We start from the raw sequence: 26,190 nt of genomic DNA, 5'->3' as shown, positions 1-26,190 counted from the left end.
CTCACCTAATATTAGCCATCTGAAAACATTGCTCCACCTGTAAGCAGTGGAGCAGATCCTGGGATGTATCTGCTCATCTAATGAACGTTTCCTGGATAATGTATCTAAAACATCACTGGTTGTCTGTGTTTAGGCTACTAACCCAAGGAGTCCAGATGTCTAGATTGGAGTGGGTGAATACCTTTGAGGAAGCCAAAGTTAGCTGGGATGAAACTCATGCATAGGACTAGGGTTTCAGGTAAAGCTGAAACTCTGTGCAAAGCTGCTACCTTCTCTTTAGTGGGAGATGAAAAGTTATGCAAACCTTTGCCTCATGGATTTGATTTGCATTGAGAAATTTGTACTGTATTCTCAGATGTTGGTTAATATATATATATATAATAAATATATGCTACAGTTGTCTAATTTAACCATTTGGTGAGTTTTATTCTCTGTGTAGCTACCTGAGCAGCAATACCAAACAGAATAAATAAATTTCCAGTTCACATGTTAAACCTGCATGTACATACAATCTTGCAAACTGTCATTTTACAAGGCTGATTCAAGACACTTTTGTTTAAATGATACATGCTTTCACTAAGAAATGGTAAAGTCTGAAGGCAAAAGTATCATTTGCCACAAGGAGTTTCACATTTAAATAATACTATAATATTTTCATGCTAGCATGAGCTCTTTCATATTGCATATATTTACAATTAAAATTAATATTTCAGTCATGATGGTTACTCTTTTTTTTTTTCTTATTTTTACTCAACAGTAAGATCTGTACAGTTGATACTCCAAAATATTCACACTGGTGTTCTAAGTAGATACACTTTGTACTTGAATTCATGTTCTTCATCAACCTTAACTTTTAAGTAAGACTGAAATGGCAGACAGGTTTCTATAGACAGAAAGAAATATAATTTTTGAAGCATTATTTGAAAATTTCTACCAGTCCTGTCCAATAAATAACATCTTCTTCATTTCTTTTTAAATACACAGGATTAAATACGAAAACATTTCTATAACTACCTTCCTTTTCCCAACACCTTTACTTCTTACAGTCTTCTGTAAAACAAGTAGGGTGTCAGTAAGCCTTTATGATTAAGAACAAACCAAATTTTGGGGAAGCCATTGTAAGAACTTCTGGATCTCAATGTCAAGCTATCAGGCTGTTATACTCAGCCATGAATAAGGTTTTCAAATGGGATTTAAACATGCTATCACCTTCCAAGAACAGTGAATTCTCCTAATCCCAGCTATTAGTAGGAAAGGAATGCATTACTGTAGCAAACTTCCCATTAAAAAGGAACGAGTTTGACCATCCGTCCAAGACAGACAATATTCCAGACAACTGGAGCTTTGAAATTCCTGACAACCAGAAGCAGCTAAGGGTCTGTCACGCCTACAGAATATGGCCTTGTCTTCCACATTTCAAGTTTTATTTTTGTAGTTAAAACAGCTATGCACATGTGAGCAAGAAATTAGGAATAATACCCACTGGATCTTTCGAATTTTTCCTCCATGACACGAAAGTTATCTTAGCTTCACCTTGAGGGTATTAGTCCATTGACCTTCATCCAAACCCAAGTTATACCAAGTACTTGACAGGTAAGTTCACCACACAAAGTCATTTTTCACAATAAATAGAGTATTGACTGCGTATTCCTTGAAGTCAGTACAATTCATATGACTTGATGAGCTTCTATGGAAAATGGTCTTGTATGCAAATTGAATGACATAAAACCCAGAAGAATAGGAATCATAATAGGAATCCAATAGTGAAATGGAGAATACTTAGAAAATTTGATTTTGTTCAATCTATAGTTCAAGTTTTCTCACATATACTGGGTTAGAGTTATTTCACATACACCTCACTGGAGTATATGAGAAGCTATCGACTATTCTGATCAAAAAAACTCAAATCAAAAAGTCTAGGTAAGACGAAAATGATAATGAAGAAGACAGTGAGAAATGAGAACATTCTCAATAAACTCTCTCTGTATACTGTCTTAAGGATAAACCACTTAGGGAATGGGATTCTGGATACCGTTAATATTTGGAAGTATCTCATGTAGGATCCAAGCCCATTCATACTAACAATGTTATCTAATTCTTTTCTAAGGCTTTTGTAAATAACCCCAAGAACAAAAGACTAACAACTACTTACAAACAACAACAGTATGTTGCTTTCACTGAGTACAAGAACACCTTTTTTTTTTATAATTCATTCAAAACATAGAAAATGCATTGATATGCATGCGTCTATAACAAATGCTTTATGGAATTGCAATTGTAAATGATGTATACATGTATATTAATAATTCTTTAACCATGGTTTTTCAATACTAGCAAACCTACACTATTGATATATATTTTTAATGCTGTGTAAGTTTTTCTTTTTACTTTAAGATCCTCTCAAAAATATACTTGTACTTCCTACACAGAACAAAAAACACCACAGGATGGTGGAACTGAAAAGGGCAAAGGTGAGTTCAAAAATATATTTCAAAAATGTGCAGTAAAGAGAACATTCCTAAATGTTGTCCTGATGCTGGATTGCTTGAGTAGAAGCTGGACTCAGGATCTTGGTGCCAAATTTTAGAAGTGTGATGTGAAGCTTTCAATATCCTTCTTCTGCATGACTTACCCAGTACAAGCAAATTAAGATTCTTATGAGTATCTTCAAAACTTCCTTGAACTGACACTGTTTAGCAACAATAACTATACAGACTGTTTTTCTTAATAGATCAAATTTCAAGTGATTTGCATGAGCAGAAAGCCATCTTTAAGTGAATGTGAATGCTGGCACTGACCAAGCTTGCTTAAACTCGGTTACTACACACATTGGTAGCTTTTAAATAGTGGGGAAAATCTATAATTCTAAGCTGTTTCTATTCTATCACAGAAACTTTATATTGCATATTCTACCTTCCAGCATATTCCTCTTTCCTTCCTCATTGGGAGCTCAGATGCTGAGGTCATTAGAAGTTCTGAAAAAAAGTCTTTGAGGACTGTCTACTGTGAACAAACACATCACCGTTCCATTACCAATGCGTGTAAAATCTGCTCCATTTTCAATGCATATTTTGTATTGCTGAGATTAGACTCCAGCTCTTTTGGAAGTTCTTCCAATTAAGAAGATACATTTTGAGGGAACTGGGTCAAATTCCACTCCTTTTTGTACTTCCTGCTAAAGTAGAATGCAAACAGCTCATCAGCTTATTTTGAAAAGAATGATCTTTTTTATTTTTCATTCCAACAAAAGGTTAAACCAGAAGAAAATATACTTAAACTGATGCTTGCTTTTTATTTGGCACAGTTTTGCTTTTTCATGGCAAATCAAGAAATGGCTTGCTTGAAAATATGTTCTGCCTTTTGGTCTCCTAGACAAAATCTTGCCTTTTAGACACACTGGATTCACACACTTATAATTGCATATTTATTTAACAAAGGCATGCATAGCCATTTTTCTCAGCAAAATCAAAATGCACCGAGAATATGTGATTCAAATACTCTTTAGATTATAAAATTGCTGAACCAAGCTTCAGTGCATGTTATTTTGCTAGCTATCTTTTCAATGAGCAATTATTTTGACAAACAACATTTTGTGTGAGTAATCAAATCTGTCATCTTGGTAATGCAAACACAATTCAGGAATAATTTGCATGCCTAATGATAGGAACAAAGATGAAGTTCTTGCCTTGGGCTATTCTAGAAGTTAGTTCTGCTTGGTTTAATCTTGACACGAGAAATGGTTGTCCCCGAAGTTAACATGTACGGTGTTCTCTCTACTGTTCACAAGCCTACATTTTATTGAACTAAAAAGAAAACATGGTAGGTATCACATCAAATACTTCTATTATATTTTTATACGTGATTATACCATTTCTGTTTTGAATTTAGAGAAGAACACAGGTATTTCCTAAAGGCAAAATTCTTTATTGGTGCTTACCCTATCTAGGAGGATTTGCTGCCCAAAAATTGAGATTTCACTGTGGGAGGTGTTTCCAGTTTCAATTCACAGTGGCAGCAGCCACCTCAGTAAGAATTCCAGTGAAAATCTGAATACTGATATGTAGAAAGAATAACCTTCTGTCATGCTCCAGTGGAACTGTTAACTTTGCAAAGCAATGTATATGTCAATGCCAGACACTCAGCATTTTCAGCAGCAGTATTTGTGTCTTTTTTTTTTTAATGACACAAATATATTTGTTGAACAGTATAATGCCATTGTTCCTATCAGCTACTGCTTTGTTGCAAAGTGTCACCAACAAAGGAAAAGTACATTTTCTGAGAGTAATTCCTTCATGTTTGATTGTCAAAAGAAAATCTTTATAATGGTGATCATGATGCACAAATCAGGAAAAGGTTCCATTTCTCCCATTTGTCCATAATCAACAAGGAAATGAGGGCAGAACCAGCCAGAGGTCAGCTTTGTATAAGCTACTTATAAAACTGTCTGTAATTTCAGAAATAACAGATTTAGGTACTTCTCTGAATGGGGAATGAAATAGAAAAAAATTCATATCTGAGTTCTACAGTGATCCTAAGATACCTGGGTGCTAGCAGTTGTGACTCCTTTGTTGATAATTTACAAAAAACTGCATGTAGGAATCTGGGATGGCCCTCTTCAGTGCAGTCAGACAATGCCTGAACCTGGTGTCTAGGAAAGAAAGCTTGGTCCATAATTATGGAGCACAGGGTCCTAAATTTTCCCCTCATTTCTAAGATGATGTTAGCTGCAGAAGTTAGCACATGAAGTATACCTATCTGTGTGTCTGTTTTACTGTTCTATTTCTTTTTAGTAGTTATTGTCCGTGTGAAATTAAATATTTATGTCCCTTTATGTTCACTGTAAAGTTAAGAAATGAAGGACTGTGATAAACTCTTTGTTATCCTGTCATTTTGCTGTAACATCAGTAGTTCACAGCAGTAATTTATTTGCGTGTATGTGTACAATAACAATTTATAGTATTTCTAGTTTGAAAAACATCTGAATTTTGTGAAAAAAATAAGGATACACATGAGCATACCTTTTATCTCCAGATCAAAAAGTGACTCAGCAGAAATCCTGCCTAATTTACTATGTTATTCTGAACTCATTCATTTTACATTCTTCTGCTTTTGTTTTTAATTTCAGTATTATCTTACACATTGGCTATTGTTATAATTGTGTTTCTAATTGTTGGAATAAATGAACTTTAATATCAATTTGCTCATTCCTTTTTAGGTCCAATCCAGCTATTCAGATTTACTTATCTCTTTTCTCTAGGTTACATCCAACCATCTACTAAAATGTCTGCATGTTTCATTCTTGTATTTCTTCAAGTTTCACTTATCCATTCATGCCTCTACTAAAATTCCATTGCTGACGTATGTACTTTAGTTTCTGAAGGGACAAGTCCCATTGATGGGACTGGTGAATGCTCTTTGAAAATCAGATGCGTAACTGAAGGCAACTAAATTTCAAACTATTTGTCTTAGGAGGCTTAAAGTGTGCTCAATAATTCCAGCATAAACTAAAATGACAGAACCAGTTGATTGAGTTACTCTCAAATTATTTATGTAGAGTGAAGACGAGGGTTCACTCTTAGTGATGTTTATCTACTTCCTGTCTTAACCCTGAAGACTTACTCCAATGTGCAGTAGTACAAAAAAAAATGTTAAGGTGCTCTAAAGTGAACTGCAGCTGCAAAACAGTGTCTCTGCCCTGGCCAGAACTCCTGCTTACATATTCCTGCCGTATCTCTCATGCCAGCTCCCTTGGTCATCAGTGAGTGACACCAAGGGAACACTACAGAAAGATCAATAAGTTCACCAGGTCTGTTCACCAATTAAATCAAGTTTGAGATGATGCTCAAGTGGAGAAAATTTCAAAATTCACATGTTCAGTTATGTGGGACCAGACTTTTGACATTGACACATGGCTTTCAAGTATTCTTTTTAATGGTTAAAATAATAATAATAATAATAATAACAACAACAATAATAACAATAAAAAGTAAAATAAGAGCTTAGAATGATTTTGCCACTTCTGAAAAACATTAAATTTATCAACAATGTGACTGATGGCAGAATCTCAGCTTCCATTTTTGTGTAACAGATTTCAAATCAAGGGAAAGTAGGTCTAAAATTCCACAGACACATTTGCAGTGGAATTACTTAGCCTTGCATTAATTTAATTGCTAGCACAATATGTTAAAAAATCTGACATGACTGTCATTATTTTGCTTTCATTGAAAATGAGTATCTTCAATGTCTGCTGACACCAATGGAAGATTCAGGTGGTGAGAACTTTTCCACTTAATGTATGCTTTTCCTTCCCCTTCCCCTTCCCCTTCCCCTTCCCCTTCCCCTTCCCCTTCCTCTTCTCCTTCCCATCTTCCCCTTCCCATCTTCCCCTTCCCCTTCCCTTCCCTTCCCTTCCCTTCCCTTCCCTTCCCTTCCCTTCCCTTCCCTTCCCTTCCCTTCCCTTCCCTTCCCTTCCCTTCCCTTCCCTTCCCTTCCCTTCCCTTCCCTTCCCTTCCCTTCCCTTCCCTTCCCTTCCCTTCCCTTCCCTGCCTTTTCCTTTCATTTCCTCTCTTCCTTTTCTCTTTCCCTTTTCTCTTTCTTTTTTTCTTTAAAAAACACATTTATAAGATAACAAATTAATCATTCATGTGCAAGGCTTCTATTGCAACTGACATCCTCTTCCCAAGGGAATTTTTAAAAGAAGTCTAATGAATCATTAAAAAGGAATGAGTAACATGTCAGGGATAAGCATTTAAATTCGGCTATCAGACCAACCAACCTTCAGTGGTCTATCAAGCATAAAATTTAATACAACCAGAATTCTTTAAAATGCAATTAAACCTTATGTGTTTTTGCCATAGGTATTGCATTTGTCCTTGAAAAAATAAAGACAAATTTAAAGATGACTTCAGAGTTAAAAGTTGATTCTGGAAACCCAAATCTGGAAAAATTCTAATTAAAAATGTGGGTTAATATTATTCTAGTTCAACTATCTTTTCCTCCACTTTGAAATGTTCTCCAGCTTATTTTTTGTTACATTTTAAAAGACATATTGTTATCTTTGCTTTACATATATATTAGATCCTAAATATACCTAGTTTACTCCAGCCTTTCTGCTAAACATGTCTTTATTTTATTTTATTTTTTTAATTATTTGACTTTTAAGACCTTTCATGTATTTTTATCAGAAACTGGTATCTCTGGGATTTCTTGTCAACATCTAAAATTCAAAGAGATTTAGTGGATTGTTATAAAATTAGTCCTTACCTTATTCTAGATTTCTGATACTCATGATTACAATATTTCAGGTTTAATGTCATTTTCATGTTTCGTAGGCTTTTGGTTTATATAAATACATATATATCATTGTACTTTATGAGATTAAGCGTTTTTTAAATGCCTGGATTTTGATTTCTTCTGGTTATTTAATACCTGATGATTGTTAACATTCAGTGTGCTTAAAAGGAAAATCCAGTGTGATGATCATAGTTCTGTCTCTATTTTAAGGCATTATCTTATAACATGGTAGGGGGGGGAACAAGTTGTTTATTCCTTTCATTTTATATTAGTATTCCAATAAAGAAATTATTAAGTATAAATACAGGGGACTGTTGCATATCTTGACTTAAATGTTGCTGAATGCATATATGGTGCACATTTTAATTGCAGACATGGACATCAGAGAAATGGCATCTTCCTCAGAAGGTCAGATATGTGATTGACCTTGATTTCATTGTGGCTTTTTATGTATTTACTGTGGATTACATCTCTAACAAACAGAACCACTCAGCAGCTTCCATATAAACTCATGATTTAATAATAGATCACTGTTCACATCTCATTTTTCTTTTACTTGCTTGAAACATTAAGGTTTACCATTTCAGCTACTGAATTACGCAAAGCTTTCTTCATCAGTTTGAAGTTTCCATTGTGAGTGCTCCTGACTATTATGATTTTTCCCTTTCTTTTGCAGGTTTTACATTTTCACATAGTTGTTTTAAAGCAGATGATCGCCTGTGCTTTGAGTTTCTTTACGCAGCTTTTTTTTTCATTTGTATTTCTTTTCACAGATGAAGATGACACTTCAGTTAGTACACCACCAGCAGGTTAGGATTGACTGTGATAGTGCTTTGTGTGTGTATGTATGTATGGATTTTTCTCATGACTATTAATGAAGAAAGAGTCCAAACTTTTGGACTGAACTCAAAACATACTCATTAGAGAATAAGATTTTTGTGGTACCCAAAATTAAAGTAATCCATGTTCTGAAGTACAGGACCTTCATACCAGACAAGTTTCTTTTTGGTCCTGTCTTGATGTTTTTGTTAGAACTTCTGCCATTGGAAGGTAAAAATCAGTAAACATCTCTGAAGGCAACTCCCCTTGTCTGTTACTATTGACAAATACAGAATGCATTTCTAGGTTAATCTTGAGACCAAATTCCAGAATTACAAATAAAATAGTTGCCTTATAATTTCAAAATAAATTTATCCACAGAATTGTCTAACACCGCTCCTTAGGCCATATGTCTTACCTACAAGACGGGTAGTTTTAATTTACCACTCCAAGCCATCACTGCCAAGCTGGCAGATAAAATGCCTTGGGTAGTTGGCAGGAGAAAAGCAACAGTACAGGGGTCATTCATGGTAGATGTGACATGGGCAACACTTCACCATTGTTTGCTTAAAGAAAAACAATGTTTTTTAAAGAGATTAGACTGTGAATGAAACACAGATTTTGGACACTAAAAAGGCTTTGCAGTGTGTCAAATGAAAAACTTTTGATCTTTCTTAGAAAAAAAAAAAAGGTAGTTAAAACTTTTAACTAAAAATACTTTGAATCATCTTCACAGCCTTAAATGATCACATTTTCTTTGTCCATTCCAAAAGACTTTGTATTATTAACCATGGGCTGAATGCTATCTGGAAAGTCAGTAGCAGTACATTGATTTACACTGTCAGAGCTCACTGGTAAGAGCTAAAAATATAAATAAAGTTTTAAATCACAAAACCCTAACATTTAATTTCAATTATTAATAATAAATTTTTTAAACATAATAAATAAATAGACTATTTAAACAATTCAGAGTACTGTTCCCTCAGAAAAATATTGAAGAATATAAAACAATCTCTTATCTAAAACCACCCTAATCATGAGGAAAGTATCAGCTTCATTGAAACCTTCTAAAAATGAACCACTAAAAATAAAATCTTGAATGGGAATTGAACTGAATTTAGGTTTTCTAGAGAAAAGGGGAAAAGATTTCTGATTTTTTTTTCTAAGCTGTCCACTTCCTTTTTCTGGTGTTCAACCTCATGGGTACAGTCCTAAATATTGATTCTAATCTTCTTGCATGAAGAATCAATGTTCTTAAAATCCCAATGACCTGAGGTCAGTTAAACTGTGATCTCCAAGCTGGTGTCACCTAAATTGCTCTTCCCTTTCAGATGGGATGTCTAAGCCAGCGGAAAGAAAAGATTCAGGTGAGAACTCCTGAACAACATGTTGAAACACTCCAAATTTTACATGATAAAATCATTATTAATGAGTTATTTATTAAAGATAGTACTTAATTTTAATTCCACTGTTTATACACATTAACTTTTCAAATGCTTTTAAATATCAGATTCTTAAATAGGTTTCTAGCAGCTAAACTGAGAGAAGGCTTTGATGCACCAGACAGGACATGTATCAGTCTTTACACATACATACATACCTATCTATCTATATATATTTCCATATAGATAGATATGCAACTATTCCCTTCCTCAGCCTACAGGGTGGCAGTGGCATACCTGAATCCCATACACAGTCCCCAGGAGACTTGTAGGAGAATGGCTTCTTCTCACAGCTCAAAGGATGGTGGGGAGAACTTAGCAAAGTCATAACCTCTTTCTTCCTACTCTGCCAGGTAACGCATACTACACCCAGTTTTGTGGTTTCAGGATTTGCAGCCTCTGGAACAAAATGAGCAGCAGGTACTTCAACCATGGTTATTGACCCGGCATAGCAGCCTATGCCAGGCCCACGAGGCAACGTCAAACCCACGTTTTGTTCTGTTTGTTTAATAAACAGGAAAAAGTTAATGTCCAGAGGTGATGATAATATGTATGCATTATTTTATGTGGTACTGAATTAATGAGTCTATGTAAGTTTCTTCCATTTATTAATATCCTTTTTTCCATTTCACCCTGTGGTGTCTCAGGTTCATTATTGCACGTGACAAGTTCCTGTTCCAAGCGCTGTTAGATCCTTCTGTTCATATCAGTAACTCTCACTTGTTCTTAAGTGTTTCCATATACTAGTATACTATATCAGCATAATCTAAATATCTAGAGTATATAGAGTATATATAGATATGTATCTATATATATTTGTGTGCATGTATGTCTGCATATGTCTTCATATATGTGTATATACATGTGTGTATATACATGTATGTCTTTACATGTGCAAAATATTGTACAAGCAGAAATACACGGAGGTATTAGGCACACCATACATAATTCATTGAAAGAATTAAAGGCAAAGATGTTACAGCAGAGCTATCTATCATTTTGATGTCTTTTTGAAATTTCTAATAGACTTCAGGATAATAAAAACAGTTTAGATGCATTTTCTATGGTTGTCATTGCAATAGCAACATTCATGAGTTAAAAAGGTTCCCATAGTATTAATCTCTATGAGACAGAAAGACAATTTTGACTTCTAGCAAACTAGTTTCAACAGAAAATACTGAGCAGGGAAAGGATCTTTAAATTTCAGAACATGGCTTGAGAAGATTAAAAAAGTTGTTTAATTGGCTCATCATTTGTAGTAGTTACAAAACCAAAATCAAAAGAGCATTGGATAAACTACAGAAAGCTATCTTTGATTCAGAAATAACTAGAAGTCCCTTGGGAGCAAGGGATGCAGCTCTGGTTTGAAAGACATGGCCTGCTTTGTTTGGTATAGCTGAACATTTCCACATTTGCCCTGCTCTTCAGTACTGCCAGGGTAGCACTGACTTTACTCAGTTTTACCTATGAACTGACCAGAGCTCCTCAAAAGAAAAGAGATGTGACAAGTTCTTTCTTGGAATGAGACGTACTTTGCCTTTCGGTAGACAGGTACCCTCTCTTGGTAGAGACAGTCACTATCTTGCTCTCCCTGCCTTTTCTGTTAGGAATTAGCATTAAGCATGCTTTTGCATGCAAGAAATAACCACACAACACAAAGCCCTGGATATTCAGATAAGCAGAAACACCAGGAACACACAGCTGTGCTGGCACAGTTTTCTGCCTTGGGAACGTTGCTCACTTGCTTCTTCTCTCACTACCATTGCTCCTTTTCAGTTCCAAAATCTGTTTCTAGAAGAGAAGATGCTGTGCCTGAACATGTGATGGAATCATTTGCATCTGATGAACTATTTCTCTGTAATGATCAATTCCCAAACTCTTTGTTTCTATCATGGTAGAAGAGAACAAAGCTCAAAATTAAGCTTCGTCAGTGGCCTATTTTGGAAGCAAAAAGGACAAACTAGCTTGTACAATCAACTGAGCTTGAGTTTGGGAGACACTCACAGAAACGATGCATCATCTGTGTTTTGTGTGTGGTTATAGCTGTTTGTGTTTTCAGAACCTCCATCTCTGGTTTCCCTTCTGAAAAACAAAGAGCTGACCTTTGTGTATTGCCTCTGTAAAGCACTCATGGTTGAATGCTGGTGCCATTCAAGTTGCACAGTACCCGCCCTGGCTGATCAGGTTGCTCTCTCTTCTTCCGTAAGAGTTTCATTTTCTGTCACCACAGAGGTAGCATTCTTTCAGGAACTGTACACAATGTGACAGCCAATCCATGGATGTCAGTGTGAACAAAAACTTACATATTTTTCAGGACATCTGAAGAAAGAGGTAATAGGGTTAGACAGTTTAGTGAGTTCAGGTAAGTGTATTATGGAGGGAGTAAAACATGCTCAGATAATTGATATTTCCCTCTCTCCCTGCATCTCAGTATGGTCAATTGGAGATGGAGCTCCAGAGGAGACAGAAAAACGTGATGACTCCCAAAGATCCACCTTATTCGTCGAAAAACCTCAGAGTGGTTCAGTGAGTGTCGGTAAGTGCTTGGAAACAAAATTAAAAGCCACTTCCTGAGAGACAGAGACAGAGACTGAAAAGAAGTATGTGCATTTCATACAGCACTCAACTTTCTGCCCCCAGCTACAAATACTTCCACTGATTTTAGTTGGATGTGAAGTCCACTCTTTGAAGGCAAAACAGAATTTAAAAAGAGAAGCAAAATAAATAAATAAATAGAATTCAAAACTAACTTAAATAATTTACTGAGCACAATGGCTAGGAGTTACAGTTTCTGGAGAAGAGAGCTGATTACTATGATGCTGTTGGTTGTAACGTTATTGATATGTCAGGAAGATCTCATCTACACAGAGACCTGCGGAGTAGCCTAAAGGTTCACAGGTCAACTTTTATGCACTGCAGCTGCATGTAAATCAGCAAGTAGATTGAGCTGATTAATAGGAGCAAATTTGTAAGGAGGCTGGCTGAGTAGAACTGTCGCCCCTAATATAACCATTCTGGGGGATTTGCTCTGGATTATCTCTAGTCTACTGGTCTAAGTACCTTCTAGCAGTTGGAGCACAGGAGGTAAACTCTCAGAGCACGTCTTTGGTTTTAATTTCATCCCAGAGGAATTCACTGCAAGCAGTCCGCGACCCTTCTGTGAAGTAAGCCAGACCACAGTAAATGGGGAGAGCAAGGAGGTTCAAACTGCACTTCTGAGCCATACTAACATGTCAATGTAAGCAGTGTAGCAGCATAGCAGCAGTGGTGCCAAGTTCAGTACAGGTTACTTAAAATGTCTGTTATGTACAGAGATACACTAGTAGGTGGGCAGATGGGTTTTTCTTACACACTCCTACTATTTTTCTCAGTTTCTGAGAAGAAAAAGAGAATTTTGAGCAGATTTATTTGGAAAATAAATATAAAGAATTAGCTGTATTCTTCTCTGGAACCCCTGAATGTTAGGATGGAAATTCCCAAATTACTGTTTACAGAAGAATCTTTTCCTTCCCTTTTCACCTTCCAGAATTAATGATAGAAATAGATGAAGAGCTCCAGACTTTCTTTTCCAGACTGGAGTTTATTTATGTTACAAGTGGCTAGCAGCCTAGGAATGTGCATGCTTATTTTAAGCAAGGAAATGCAAGTATTGGGAACAATTCGCCCATGACAACATGGAGTTTTGCCTCAGCTAATTTTTCCTGCTTCTTAGTTTGGCTCAAGCTCCACATCGTCATGGGCAGAAGGCTTCCAGACCCCAAATAATTAATCTTTGTAACACTCTGGAGTGTATATTCTCATAGCCTCTGTCACCCCCTCTGATTCTTACTGTCATGGTAGTGCTAACACATGGAGACTGGAAGGAGCCGTTGTAAATGAAACTTGTACAACTGTGACTGAGCTATCGTGGTCCTCAATTATTGTCTTTTTTTTTTTTTTCTTTTTAAAAGGTGGGAATATTACATTTATAGCCAAAGTAGAAGCCAAAGATCTTCTCCGAAAGCCAAATGTTAAGTGGTTTAAAGGAAAATGGATGGACCTGGCCAGCAAAGCGGGGAAGCACCTACAGCTGAAGGAGTCATTTGAGCGTCATACTAAGGTTTGCCTGCTTTTCCTTTTCACAGGGACAAAGCTCCAGAGAGCTTAAAGATCAGTTTTAGACAATAGGCAGAATTTCAAGAGAAGCGGATTCTAACCCTGGCCTCACCATACTGGTTTAGGTCTGGAAAACAAAACTTTTAACTTCTGCTTTATGCAAGTGTATCCCCCATATTAATAAACAATTATGTTTGATTTTTAGATTCACACATTTGAGATGCATATCATTCAAGCTAAGGAAAACTACGCAGGGAACTATCGCTGTGAAGTATCTTACAAGGACAAGTTTGACAGTTGCTCTTTTGACCTTGAAGTCACTGGTAAGATTCCACTTGCATCTGTAAAGCTTTATAAATATATATGTATATTTACCTGAAATACCACATCATTTTGTTCAGAACCTTATCATAGATGGCAGAGAATTAAGCATCTGTGATTTCTTATATAAACATTGGGATAAATACTCTGCTGGACATTTAGGTTTGATCCAAAAATTAGAAAAGCTGGCAGATTAAACTCCCATTGAATTCAAAACAGGCTGCAACACATGACAGAGAACCAGGCCTAGGGCTATTCAGAGAGTGAGGTTTTGTCTGGCAGCCTCTGAGGAGTGGGAGGTGTAGAGGGCACCGCTCTCCAGTGCTCGCACCCTGCTCAGGTATGGTGTGATCATACCTCAGAAAGCCAGATTTCTTCTACACCACGTGAAAACAATGAATAGCCCAACAAGAAGAGCACTGGAGATTTATATCTTTGCCTGTTTCTGCATCCTAATAGGTCTGACCAGCAAACATTAACCCACAGTCTTATCTTTTCCTTTGAGAGCACTTCTGCCAGCACAACACTGCATGCATACCTGCACGATCAGCCTGAGAAAGACAGATTGTCTTCCGAAATTCCAGGGACAGCAGCCAGCAGACCAAATAGTTGTAAAATAGTTGTAAAACCGAGTAAAACACGCCTACGAAGTGGCCCAGACTGGGTTGTTTTTTCACCAGTCAGGGCAAGTAGGCCACAGTGAATGGGATGTTTAATGGCTGACTGACAGCCCAAGGGGCACAGGAAGGCTGTGTACTCAGAGGTCTGCTAGCCAGGAGCCCGTGTGGCTGCATCCAAGCACTTGCTGTGGATCAGAACCTCTTAATCCGATTAAGACTGGCACAGAGGAGTAATTCACACAAAGCCAAGAGTCAGCATGGGCCTGTAGCCATAGAGAAGAGTGCCCTTTTCCTCTGAGGCTCGGCATATTGAGAAAGTGAGAGATGCAAGTGGGAGGGAAAGGGTAGGGAATGGGAAGAAAAAGGCCAAAGCCTGTGTACAGGCAGGAAGGTATTGTGAGAGAAACACCGCTGAGACGGATCTCCTATGCAGAACTGCAAGAAGTAGGTCAGGGAAATTCATTAAGTAAACTTGGTTTATCACTGAGCAGCTTCACATCTATCAGAACTTATGTCAAAGGTACACAAACTGTGATCATTTAGCTGGAAATAGAAGAAATTTCACATGCCAAATCGCATTGATTACATAAACTACATCAATTTCAAATTATGTTTTTAATTCCTGTATTACTGTTACTTCACAGAATCTTCTCAAGCTGCTCCATCCATTGACATCAGATCTGCTTTCAAAAGAAGGTAACTTCAACCGGTGATCCCATGAAACTCCTCAGTAATGGATGCTGGTAGCGTGTACAGAACTTGCATCAATCTTGGCAGGCAGTTGTATCAAGTAACTTCGCACTGGTTTTGGAAATAAAAATTTAAAAAATGGAGCTTAAGGTATTTGTTAGTGGGTAAGAATGAAATAGCTACAACACAGAGAGTACTCTTCTGTAAAACTACAATGCCATTGCTTTAAGGGAAGGTGCGATATTTAAGGCAATTCAATATCTGATTCTTCAGAGGTTTTTAAAAACATATTTTCATTCACTAAAATATTTCACCACATTCCTGAAAATTGTCAGCTATGACATGAAAGACCCTGGTCCCAATCCTATACTGATCAAAAGCAGAGACAAAAAGGACACTGATTTCAAGAAGACAGGAGCTGGTCTTATCTTATCCTACAGTAAAAAAGTGTCATAAGGCCATCTTTAGAGAAAAACTAGAAATAATATATATAAATATAAATATATAAATATACATGAATATGCAGAAGATATAAAAAAAATAATATGTGCACAGGCTGTAAGGTATTGTGTCTGAAGTTTTTTTCCTTCTTAGTTACCTTTGTTATAAAACAACAAATAAAATCATCTTTATATTTTATTGTGAAAATTGTCATACAAGGACAGAAGTATTCAGACTGAAAATGTTTTATAGATAGAAAATGAATGCAGTTTATTAATTTACACGTGTAAGCAAAGTTGTGACTAAAAAGTAACTGCTTTTATTTAGAGAGATTTGATTTAAAGAGTAAAGACAAAAGATGTTACATTAAAGGCGCACACCTCTCTTCAGCACATCTTTTTTAAAGTGCAATATTTTTTTTTGAAGTGCAATAATTTTTAACTGCAATAATTACTGCCCAATCAGATGAGGATATCTCTGAATATTGTCTGTTTTTCTAAGGAATACCTAGCATGCAAAATCATGGATAAAATACTGGCATTGTTTGACTTACCATTCACAGGATTTTACCCTTCCTGTTTGCAAACATTAAGGGCATTATTTTGTTTATATTCATTTGTATAATAAGGTTTTACTGCTTAAGGTTACATTAAAGAAAAAATATGCACCTTCATAATAATATGATTTCATCTGTAAAAATATACAATGTACTGTTTTTAACTTTCTCCCTTCATTTAGAAAGTTAAGTCTTAAGTATAATGTCAAATGGTATTTGACACAGACATACATTGTTAAAAGCACCATGCAGCAATACAAATCTTTGTTTTACATTCATAGCAAAAGATCAGCACAAGCCCTTTGTTTTTATACAGATACACGACGTAAATGAAAAACAAAGCTCGTTGTGTTGACTAGCTCACGTTCATTTGTGTTACTGAAATCTAACACAAATCTTGGCAAATTTATGTATGCAGTTACAAAAATTTGTCATCAAAGTATAATAACAAGCAATACAAACCTTTGTGTTATTTTTCACAAGCGTCTAAAGTAACATAACTTGTGTGAAAAAGAATACAAGTTTGTGTTGATTTTATACCATTAGCTGTGTGTCTGGACAGTGTTGAGTATGAGAGATGTGCAGAGAGTTTGCAATGTGTGTTGTCTAAGTTTTTGTGTATTAAACAAAGATTTGATCTTTTTCTATTAATAACAGCGGTGATGGACAAGACGATGCAGGAGAACTTGACTTTAGTGGTCTCCTGAAACGTAGGTGAGAACCAAGTGATGCAGTGAGCAGGTGTGGATTGCAAACCATTAGGTTCGCACACAGAAAGAGTCAGGTGTAGCATTAATAACTTTTTAAGACTTTTCTGACCTTTCATTTTTTTCAATGTGTCTAACTATCATTCTCATAGTATAATATGCAAATATTCAGTTAATTGTACCTTTAAGTGTGCTGTAAAGAAAACTCAGACTTGAGTGTACTGGGAAAAAAGTGGGCCACAACCTAAAGAGACCAATAACATTTAGTCTACTTGCTATTTCTTTTGTGTTTGCATGGAGGCTTGAGGGGGAGAATTTCCTATGCAGGGATGAGCAGTTCAGAAAATTGGGTCTGTTGCAAGAGCAAAGAGCTTCAAGGGTTGAATTTACCTCTTTGGGCACATCTTAATTTGATTTCATAAGCATTGCAATACAAAAAATCATATTATGCTTTCAAATCATAGAGACTGGTATTCTTTGTAGCTTTCTGTTTCAATATGTGCACACTAATATTCAATGGTGGTTTATTCACCTTAAATACTGTGATGGAGAAAAACCTGGGCCTGTGTTTCTCTGTTTCACCTTGAAAATCTGGTGATATAGTAGCTATGCTGTTAGCTATTTCAGACTTTAAACCCAGGTTAGTCTTTTAACAGATTAAGAAAATTCCAGGAAAGGAAGAATTGACCTTACCCAACCTTCATCTGCACCAGTTAGTCAGCTCCTCTTTGTTTGTTTTTTTAATTTATCAAAAAAAAATGTATATGCCATGGAAATCAATGGTAACTGACCACAGAGATCTGGGAAAAGAACCATATTCTTTATTTTATCTACCACTTACTCTGAAAGAGAAAAACCCAATATACAGTATTAATTACATTTAAAAGTTCACAATAGGATCATGGACTATGATGGGGAGAAGAGTATTTTGGCAACTAAAGCAAGACTGAAGTGAAAACAGGAAGGCTGAAGATAAATGTAGGAAGCGAAAGAATTATGTGAACCAATTCAAACATACCAGGTCTTTGGTTTTTTAATCTTCTCATCCCTTATTAGGATCTTCAGTTTGACTTTTTATCATACTCATACAACTTACCGTAAGAGTTCTCATGACTGCCTGGGGGGTGTTTTACTAACAATGTGAGGTGCATGTAAGAGGTCTTGGTGTTTTCGTGGAAAGAGAAATGTGAAAAATACTTGTTATCACTTCACTAAAAAGTAACTCATATGTTTTGTAAGATAAATACTGTATAGCCATATAAATGTATTATAAATATCATGTGGTTAATGGGCAAAGCAAACTTTTACTTTATAAACACCATTTAATTGTGGTGAAAGCAGTGTCTCACCTCCTTGCTTCAAGCACTGAAATGCAACCTCATACTTATGAGCTTAATTAAATGGTAAGGCTGCTACTTAATCCACAGTGTGGATATTAGTAGCCATTTCAATTACAAAAATAAATGTTTTCATTTCAGTGTTTCAAAAGGCAGCGTTGCAGGTCCACTCCTTCTCATTTGTATGGCCATACTACCAAGAAGAGAGCTAGAACTTTTCACCTGTCATGCATAATAGTCAAAACATGTTTGTTCATTTAAAAACAAACAAACAAAAACCTAAATGCACAGAATCTGTATACTGCCTACTTCCTAATTTCATGCTGGTCTTGCAGGAAGACAAACCAGTTTTTATCTCAGTAAGCAACTCTGTGACTGGTTATGCTTCATCAATGCAATGAATCAATAACAGCATGAAATTCCAAAAGGCACAAGATCTCAAAAACACTCAAACATTTACGTGCTTTTTTAATAAGTATATCTTTCAGCAAAATGCACATTTTCAGGGAAGAAGTCTGAAAGCGATTTTGTGGAGAGATCAATCTGCTTAGAAAATGTGTAGCATTGTTTGCCCACTACCCACAGCAGAAACTATTATGGTCTCAGAACAAAGTTGGTTTGCTCTGTGTCAAAATTTGTTCTCCCATTACTTAAGAGGGAAAAAAATAAAAATAAAGCGCCTGGAACAAATTACTTAAACTGGTTGAAAATCAGGATACTCTAACTGATCCTCATTCTCAACTACTGCCTGATTTAAAGGGGTACATTGTCATAACACCCACAGAGCATAACTCCTCTTAGCACCGACAGGAGTTGCATGGCAAGCAGCCAGCCCTGGGAGAGGAGATTGCCACCCCAGTGAGTGTGTCAGCTTTTACATATGTTTGCAAGCTGATCTTGACTTGCCACCATGCAGCAGGAATCTCACCAAAATGCCAGCGTTCGCAGTACATAGTCACTCTCCAGAAATCCTGAGCACAGACAAAAGTAAAAAGAACAAAATATAAAGTTAGATACCAGAGATTTTCTAAGAATTATTCTAATCTAACATTGTATTTCAAAGACTCCTCAGTAAGAAGGTTTTTATTCCTTTTTAAAATAACACTGGCGTATTAGGAAAATTAATAAATCTCATGGATTAAACAGAAAAGTGGTTTCCCATAGTCACTCATCCAACCATGCTGGGATCCCCAGTGCTTTTTTTGTATTCTTGTTAAACAAAATTCTCTGACTTGATCACACTCAATTCTAACAGCGTGTCACTGCAAAGCTCAGTCTTTTTTTGTTTCTCAAATGTTTATTTTCTCATTCTGTTCTCAAAAGAACTGATTTCATTAGACTGGCTTGATCAAGGCAGAATGATCCTGGTCTGAGTCTAATGAACTCACAGGAAAAAAAGGTCTACATTTCTTCTTCATTTCCTGGTTTGTTATAGCAGTTCAATTTGAGCTAAGCTTTCATTCTCAAAAATTGCCATTTTGTTTAGGATACTTCCATTTTCTCTCATCTAATGGTTGCCAGTGTTACTTTTCTCTGTTGTTTTTCTTAGCTTGGAGTTGAAGATAGTAAATACGGTATTGAATCGTAAAGCACAGACCTCTAAAAACATTTCCCATTCTTAAGACTGAGATAAACATGGAAGCCATCAGATCCATCTTGCAACTCCAAGCTGGTGTGGGAATCTCTATTTCCTATCCATATGCCAAATTTCAAGTGATTCTGAGAAGCACTGGTGTAACTATAAACAGACCGAGATTCCCTTAGATTTCAATATGTCATTTCATACGTCACCACCTGCAACAGTTACAGGGACTGAGTTTGAAAACATTTTTGTATAATTATGAAATGTAAGGATTAGACTTAGATCTCAGTGGTGCCATCATAAATTTCCCCTGATTCCAGTGATTTAAACAGGATTAGCACATATTCTATTATAGTACTACATTTTCAAACTGTTTCATTTTATAATGAAGAAATATAACATTTCTAATAGCTGATTACATCAAAAAAGGACAAAGTAAAACATACACCCAAATTCTGCCATGGAGAATGTAAACTAAGTTGTGAGCGTCATTCTGAACTAATCCACTCATACTGAGTGGACCTAGGGCTTGAATTCACTTACTTACAGATGTATGGAAGACTTGATGTCAAAATGAAAAAAAAAAAATGATGGTGACCTTCAAATTTTCATCAAAACATTTCTAACCTCACCATGGATTCAGTTCCACCCTTTTCCTGGTATGATAAGGCCTCACTAACTCTTCTTCCACAATTTTATTTTGCTACTGTTAGGGAGGTTAAACAGCAAGAAGAAGAACCTGAGGTAGATGTGTGGGAGCTCCTGAAGAATGCTAATCCCAGTGAATATGAGAAGATTGCTTTTCAGTATGGTATCACTGACCTGAGAGGCATGTTAAAGCGTCTGAAGCGCATGCGCAGGGAAGTGAAGAAGAGTGCAGGTATGGATAAGGCAGAATATTTTTATGCTCAGTAGTCAGACATGACCATTCACCTTATAAGCCAAATCTAACTGCATTTCCATGCAAGGGCACATGCATGCTACAACTCCAACCCTGTCCAACACACTGCAAGGAGTTAATCAGAGGTGGACTTGGTCCACTGCTGGTGTAAATACCCTGTCCCATTCAGTGCTTACCAAAACCACCCCTCCCTCTTGGCCAAACAGTAGTCCTAACTGGAATTAAGTCTCCAGCTGTGTGAAAAGGTTTTTACGTGGTAAAACAATATGTAAATTAGACCTTGTGTTATCATTAATATCTTTTGCTCTAAAATGGAGTCATCATTGTTTGCTCTTTTAATTTCATTTTGCTCTTAATCTGACATTTCTTAGAAATCCCAGCTGAACTAAAAACCCTTCACCCTCTGCTGAGTAAGCGCATTCAGAGCTATCTTTCTCCAGCTACCGTACTGAATAATATGTGCAGTACAATATGTACATACATAAATATAGATATGTGCTTATACATATGTGTATATAAAGTATAGATATATGTTTAACAATATGTATAGACACAGAAACATACACATACAAATACATCATGCTATCCATAATACTATTTTGTCATGTGTCATCTGCATGTTCCAGGTGAGCATTTCAGAACTGGATGCAATATACATCTGCTGCTCCACTGGTTTCCTGGAAGATTCCCTTTTTGCGTAGATGAAATCCTCCACTCCCACATGAATGCAGGAACCTTCCCAAAGGAAAGGGAGCTTGGCCAAAATTTCATTAACCCATGATGATTTTCACCCTGTAAAATAGTTACTGGGATCAATAGCATATGGGTGAACCTAGAACAGTGTTCAAGCAACCATAACTTCTGGCAGAGACTGGACCAAGACTTGGCTTGCTCCAAAATGTGCTGAGTATAAAGATGATGCAAAACTGTCTTTGCTTGATATTTCTAGTTCTGCACTGAATTTCACGGCCATATTAGATATTCTGAATCAATATATTTGATACATAGATATGCCTATTTCAACTTGTCTTAAATTCTTAGAAGTAAAACAAACTGTTGTACTTCAGTCTTCTTTGGAAATATTCAATTGTTTATAGCCAGCTGGATATTCAAAGATCCATAAATTTCCTTGCTTTTAGAGTAATTTATTTTATAACATTCTAGTCTACAAACTCATAACTAATGATACGGGATATCCAGTATAAAAGAAAGAATAACAGATTTTAAGTTATGAAAAGACAACATCTTTTTAGGCATATACTTAGTAGAGATTTCCCATCCAAAAAGTGTTGTTGAGACAAAGTCTGATTGAAAGAGTTCATCTAGATAAGAACGACAAAACTTTCTCTCAACAAGTACAAGAGCTAATTTAAAATATTTTGCAGTAATCCAGCTGCCTGATACACCCTTTCTCCTCCTCCTTTACCTCACATCATCACACTTGTGATGCTACTACAAATTAACCTTTATGGATAACCTCTTCATTTGCTGGTATATCTGATTCTAGCCACTGTTGGGAGAAATGGAGTTGATGTTTTTTGGCTGAGATACTGTGGCAGTTTTTGAATCCAGTGGAGATATCTAAGGGGTTGAAGAACAGGGAAACTCCTCACCTACCCAACCCCTACGAGTCTGGAAAGGCCTGGAAGCTAATGCAGGAATTGTGCAGCTGGCAGGAAGAGCTGCTCCCTACCCAGATGCATCACATGGAGGTGCTGGAATGTTGTAATGTGGAAAGAGCATCCCTCAGCACCTGGTACCAGTCTGTCTGGTCCCTCTCCCCAGATCCATGTTGAGTAGGATGAGGCTGCCAGTCATATCAGGATTTTTCTGTAGTCAGGGTTTTCCCTACAGAAGCATCTTTAGATAGTATGCAAAAAGTCTATATGACAGGCTGATAGTAGGGTGTTTTTCCCCTTAAGCTACCTTTATTATTATCAATTGAAATCTCTTACACTTCAGTAAGATCTAAAAAAAAAAAAAAATCCTGTTCAAATGTAGTAGTTCTGTTCCTGCTGTTTCAATATCCTCAGTCTCCTGCAATGAGACATGCATAATATAAACTTTATCAGAAGTTGATTATTTAGCAGCTGGTGATGCGTTTGAGGCATCATTGATTTTTGAGCCATAGGTCATCTGCTCCCCTGGGTCTAATATTTGTAGCTGGCAATAACTAAATGTTGATGCTAAAGTGTTTTGAAATGTTTGAATTCTGGCCTTACCTTGCCCAGAACAACTTGGCCTACATTTGCACATCTCAAAGAATTGCTTTGAAAAGCTCTGCTAGGATTCACAGACGGACAGCTTTTGACTGGTTTCAGATATTTTTGCAAATGTTTGGCAGCTGGAACATTTATCACAAGTGGAATTGCAATTTACACTTTACAACCTTCAAAAAGAATCAGGAAAACTAACTTGGCTTTTAGACAACTCAATGTGTTTATTCTGATAGTGGGAATCTCAAAAGAAATTTTAGCTTAAAATTCCCTGTTAACTTGAGTGGCGGTGCTGATAGAGAAGTCCTGTTTAACAGATTCTAAATGATTCCACTGCACCACCTGCGTACAATTTTACTCCAAAATAGTGATTCTCAGCAAGCTGTCAGAGCTACGTCTACCCAATCCTGTTCATAACAGGGTCATACTGCAAAGTCATGAAGAGATACTAACTTTGTCAGGGTAATCAGAGTTGCATAGCTCTACACTTTTGCTGATACTGTTTCTAGAAAATAAACTGATTTGTTTGGACCAGCCCAAGAATTGAGAGTGATGCATAACATGGTGTGTATATATTCTGATAGCTCTAATGAGTCTTATGCAATGCAATTTCAGCATTCATATTCCCATTTGTTTTCTGATCTTCTTTTATAATAACACTTCTCTTCCGCAACAGCATTTGCCAAAGGTCTTGATCCTGCATACCAGGTAGATAAAGGAGGCAAAGTAAGGTTCATGGTGGAGCTAGCAGATCCAACAGTAGAGCTCAAGTGGTATAAAAATGGCCAAGAAATACGACCAAGTACAAAGTAAGTGGTTTTATTGTATATGAGCAATAAAATAGGTACATATGTACTTCCTTAACAAATGTGTTGTATAGATCTCTCTTTGCCAAGGTTTGCACAGATTTTATTTCTGGCATTTCATTATACTTGAAAAAGTATGTAAATGATACCATACTGCTCATGGCCCAAAAATGTTCACTGTATGCTAAATGTTAACATGGATTCTTCTGTTTTATCTTGAGAGAAGAGAATTAAAGATCCTCAACAAAACATAGATCCAGTTTCTGCTTGGTAGTTTTTAAAAAGTCAGGAAGCTTTGTGAGTAAATAAGTTTCTTGTCGTCAATTCTATGTCAGAAGAAGGTCAAAATCTTTCTATAGTAATTCATTACTAAGAGAAGCAACATTTAATATTACACACTTGTCTACCTGGCTCATAAGCAACCTGTAAAATTATCTCTAGGCAACACTATCTGTTAATTAGATAATTAGTGTTAGGGAGGAAAGGGGAATGAGGTGTGTGTCACCTTCCACTACCCATTTATCACTCACAGTGAAGTCAGCAACCTCAAAGTGACTTCAGCCACGTGCAGTTTGTCTGCTGTACCTAAGCTTCTCCATCATCTCTATCACCTACATATTGGTTTATACTCTGGCTTCGCATACAGCAAGTGGCTTTTTGGGTGCAGACATGAGTACAGGTAGAACAAAGACTGGAACTTGAGCCTTATCCATAATGTTCACAAAACTAGCTTGTAAAAGTTTAAAACTGCTGTAGAAAATCCCATTCCGAAGTCAGGTGCAGCTAAGAACAGTAATGCACAACAGTGTAATGTTCCTCAAATGTTGCTTAACTGTCCCAAGTCCTAGCAAATCTTCCTGGCCCCGTAAAAAAATAAAAATAATTTAAAAAATAATACTAATAATAGCAAAAGCCCCCTTACAGAGAATGGCAGGTTTCCCTTATTCTATTGCTAGATAAGTAAATGAAGGATGTGGATTAATATTCTTCTGACAAATAAGTGGAATAAAGAGAGTATCTTTTCTTTAGCCCCTTTCTTTGCCATGAATAGTTTGGAACTGCTTTGCAGTCAACTATATATGTACACCTCCAGTAGCAGGAGCTGGATTGAATGCTCCAGTTCATTTCTTCCAAGCTGCTGAAACAGCTGTCAGATGCTAATGAGCTTTGGTCACTACAAACCTGGAGCAGATCTAAACTGGTGACATGAAGGTGAAAGGCTACATATCCCATTACCAAAACCTCATATCCCATTACTGATCTCTTGTGCCATCTGGCCTACCAATAATATTAACTTCTTAACTTTAGCTATTATTATGCTTCATAAAAATGTTAAGAGTGTTGGAATGAAGATGGTCTCCTGTTACTGGTTATTTTCATCTTTACTCATCTAGAGTTTCAGACTCCATTTTATTCTGTCATCTCTCTGAGCCTGTTAATTTTTTATTTTGAATTTTTTTTTTCTGAACATCCAAGCCTGGGATGTTGGAGCAAGCCAGAAGTTGATTGTTATCACTCTACCTCATAGCTCTTTTTGCCACAAGGTCTTTGATTGTTTTTATTCTTCCTTTTGAAACTTGGAAATTGCTTTCCAGGACTGCTTTTCCTGTTCTGTGTAAAAAACAGGGTTTTCCCCTCTCATAATCCCTGAAGAATTTCTACATAAAACAAAAAGGGTCCAGCAGTTTTTCTAATGTATTTTTGTTGTATTCCTGTTTAAATAGATACATTTTTGAGCACAAAGGTAACCAGCGAATTCTATTTATCAATAACTGTACGATGACAGATGATGCTCGCTATTACGTAACAGCTGGTGATGAGAAATGCTCCACAGAACTGTTTGTGAGAGGTAACTACACCACCTGGCTCGTATTTCACCTAGTGTAAATTTGTGTGGCTTCTTTGACTGCAACAGAAATTAACAGGGAGGATCTGGCTCAGTGCATGCTTGTTTTTGTGTTAGCAGCCTTTACAATCACTCCCTATTTGTGTGATTCCTCACTGTTTTTTTCTTCATCCTGTGTTTGGTACTTTAGTGAAAAATCTCAAATCAGACATTCTAGCAGTTAGTTTTATCTCCATCTGCCCAGATTTAATGGAAGACTATCAAAAGCCATGAATAGGTGGCCATTTGCTTACAATTTTTCTCCCATAACATTGGTAGTCTAACTGATAATATTTATGGCATCCCTCACACACACAAAACAAATTGAGTTAAAAGGGTCCTTTCGGTTAGATATCCCTTAGAAAACAATTGGGGAATTCCTGAACTTGGGAAAATAAAGTTTATGTTGAAAGAAAAATCATCAAATATTTCAGAAAGCTATTTAAAATAATGGATCCATTGCCCCTGTGAAAGTAGGA

General features: G+C 36.4%; 1 protein-coding gene across 4 annotated transcripts in view; it reads left to right on the top strand.

The window, feature by feature from the left end:
• The window catches only part of MYBPC1 (myosin binding protein C1), an 80,972-nt gene that overhangs the window by 22,724 nt on the left and 32,058 nt on the right, over positions 1-26,190 (top strand). For 3 of the 4 annotated variants that reach the window (XM_040544942.1, XM_040544944.1, XM_040544941.1), the window contains exons 3-13: positions 2,430-2,471; positions 8,067-8,102; positions 9,444-9,479; positions 11,986-12,090; positions 13,505-13,653; positions 13,855-13,972; positions 15,235-15,286; positions 16,935-16,991; positions 20,617-20,783; positions 23,697-23,829; positions 25,551-25,675. In XM_040544942.1, the coding sequence (XP_040400876.1) occupies positions 2,430-2,471; positions 8,067-8,102; positions 9,444-9,479; positions 11,986-12,090; positions 13,505-13,653; positions 13,855-13,972; positions 15,235-15,286; positions 16,935-16,991; positions 20,617-20,783; positions 23,697-23,829; positions 25,551-25,675 (1,020 nt within the window). The remainder of the gene's footprint in view (positions 1-2,429; positions 2,472-8,066; positions 8,103-9,443; positions 9,480-11,985; positions 12,091-13,504; positions 13,654-13,854; positions 13,973-15,234; positions 15,287-16,934; positions 16,992-20,616; positions 20,784-23,696; positions 23,830-25,550; positions 25,676-26,190) is intronic. The other variant, XM_040544943.1, reaches the window with a different exon arrangement.

Source organism: Cygnus olor, chromosome 1, assembly GCF_009769625.2.
Source record: "Cygnus olor isolate bCygOlo1 chromosome 1, bCygOlo1.pri.v2, whole genome shotgun sequence".
Classification (NCBI taxonomy): Eukaryota; Metazoa; Chordata; class Aves; order Anseriformes; family Anatidae; genus Cygnus; species Cygnus olor.
This window is presented reverse-complemented; position numbering and strand designations above follow the sequence as displayed.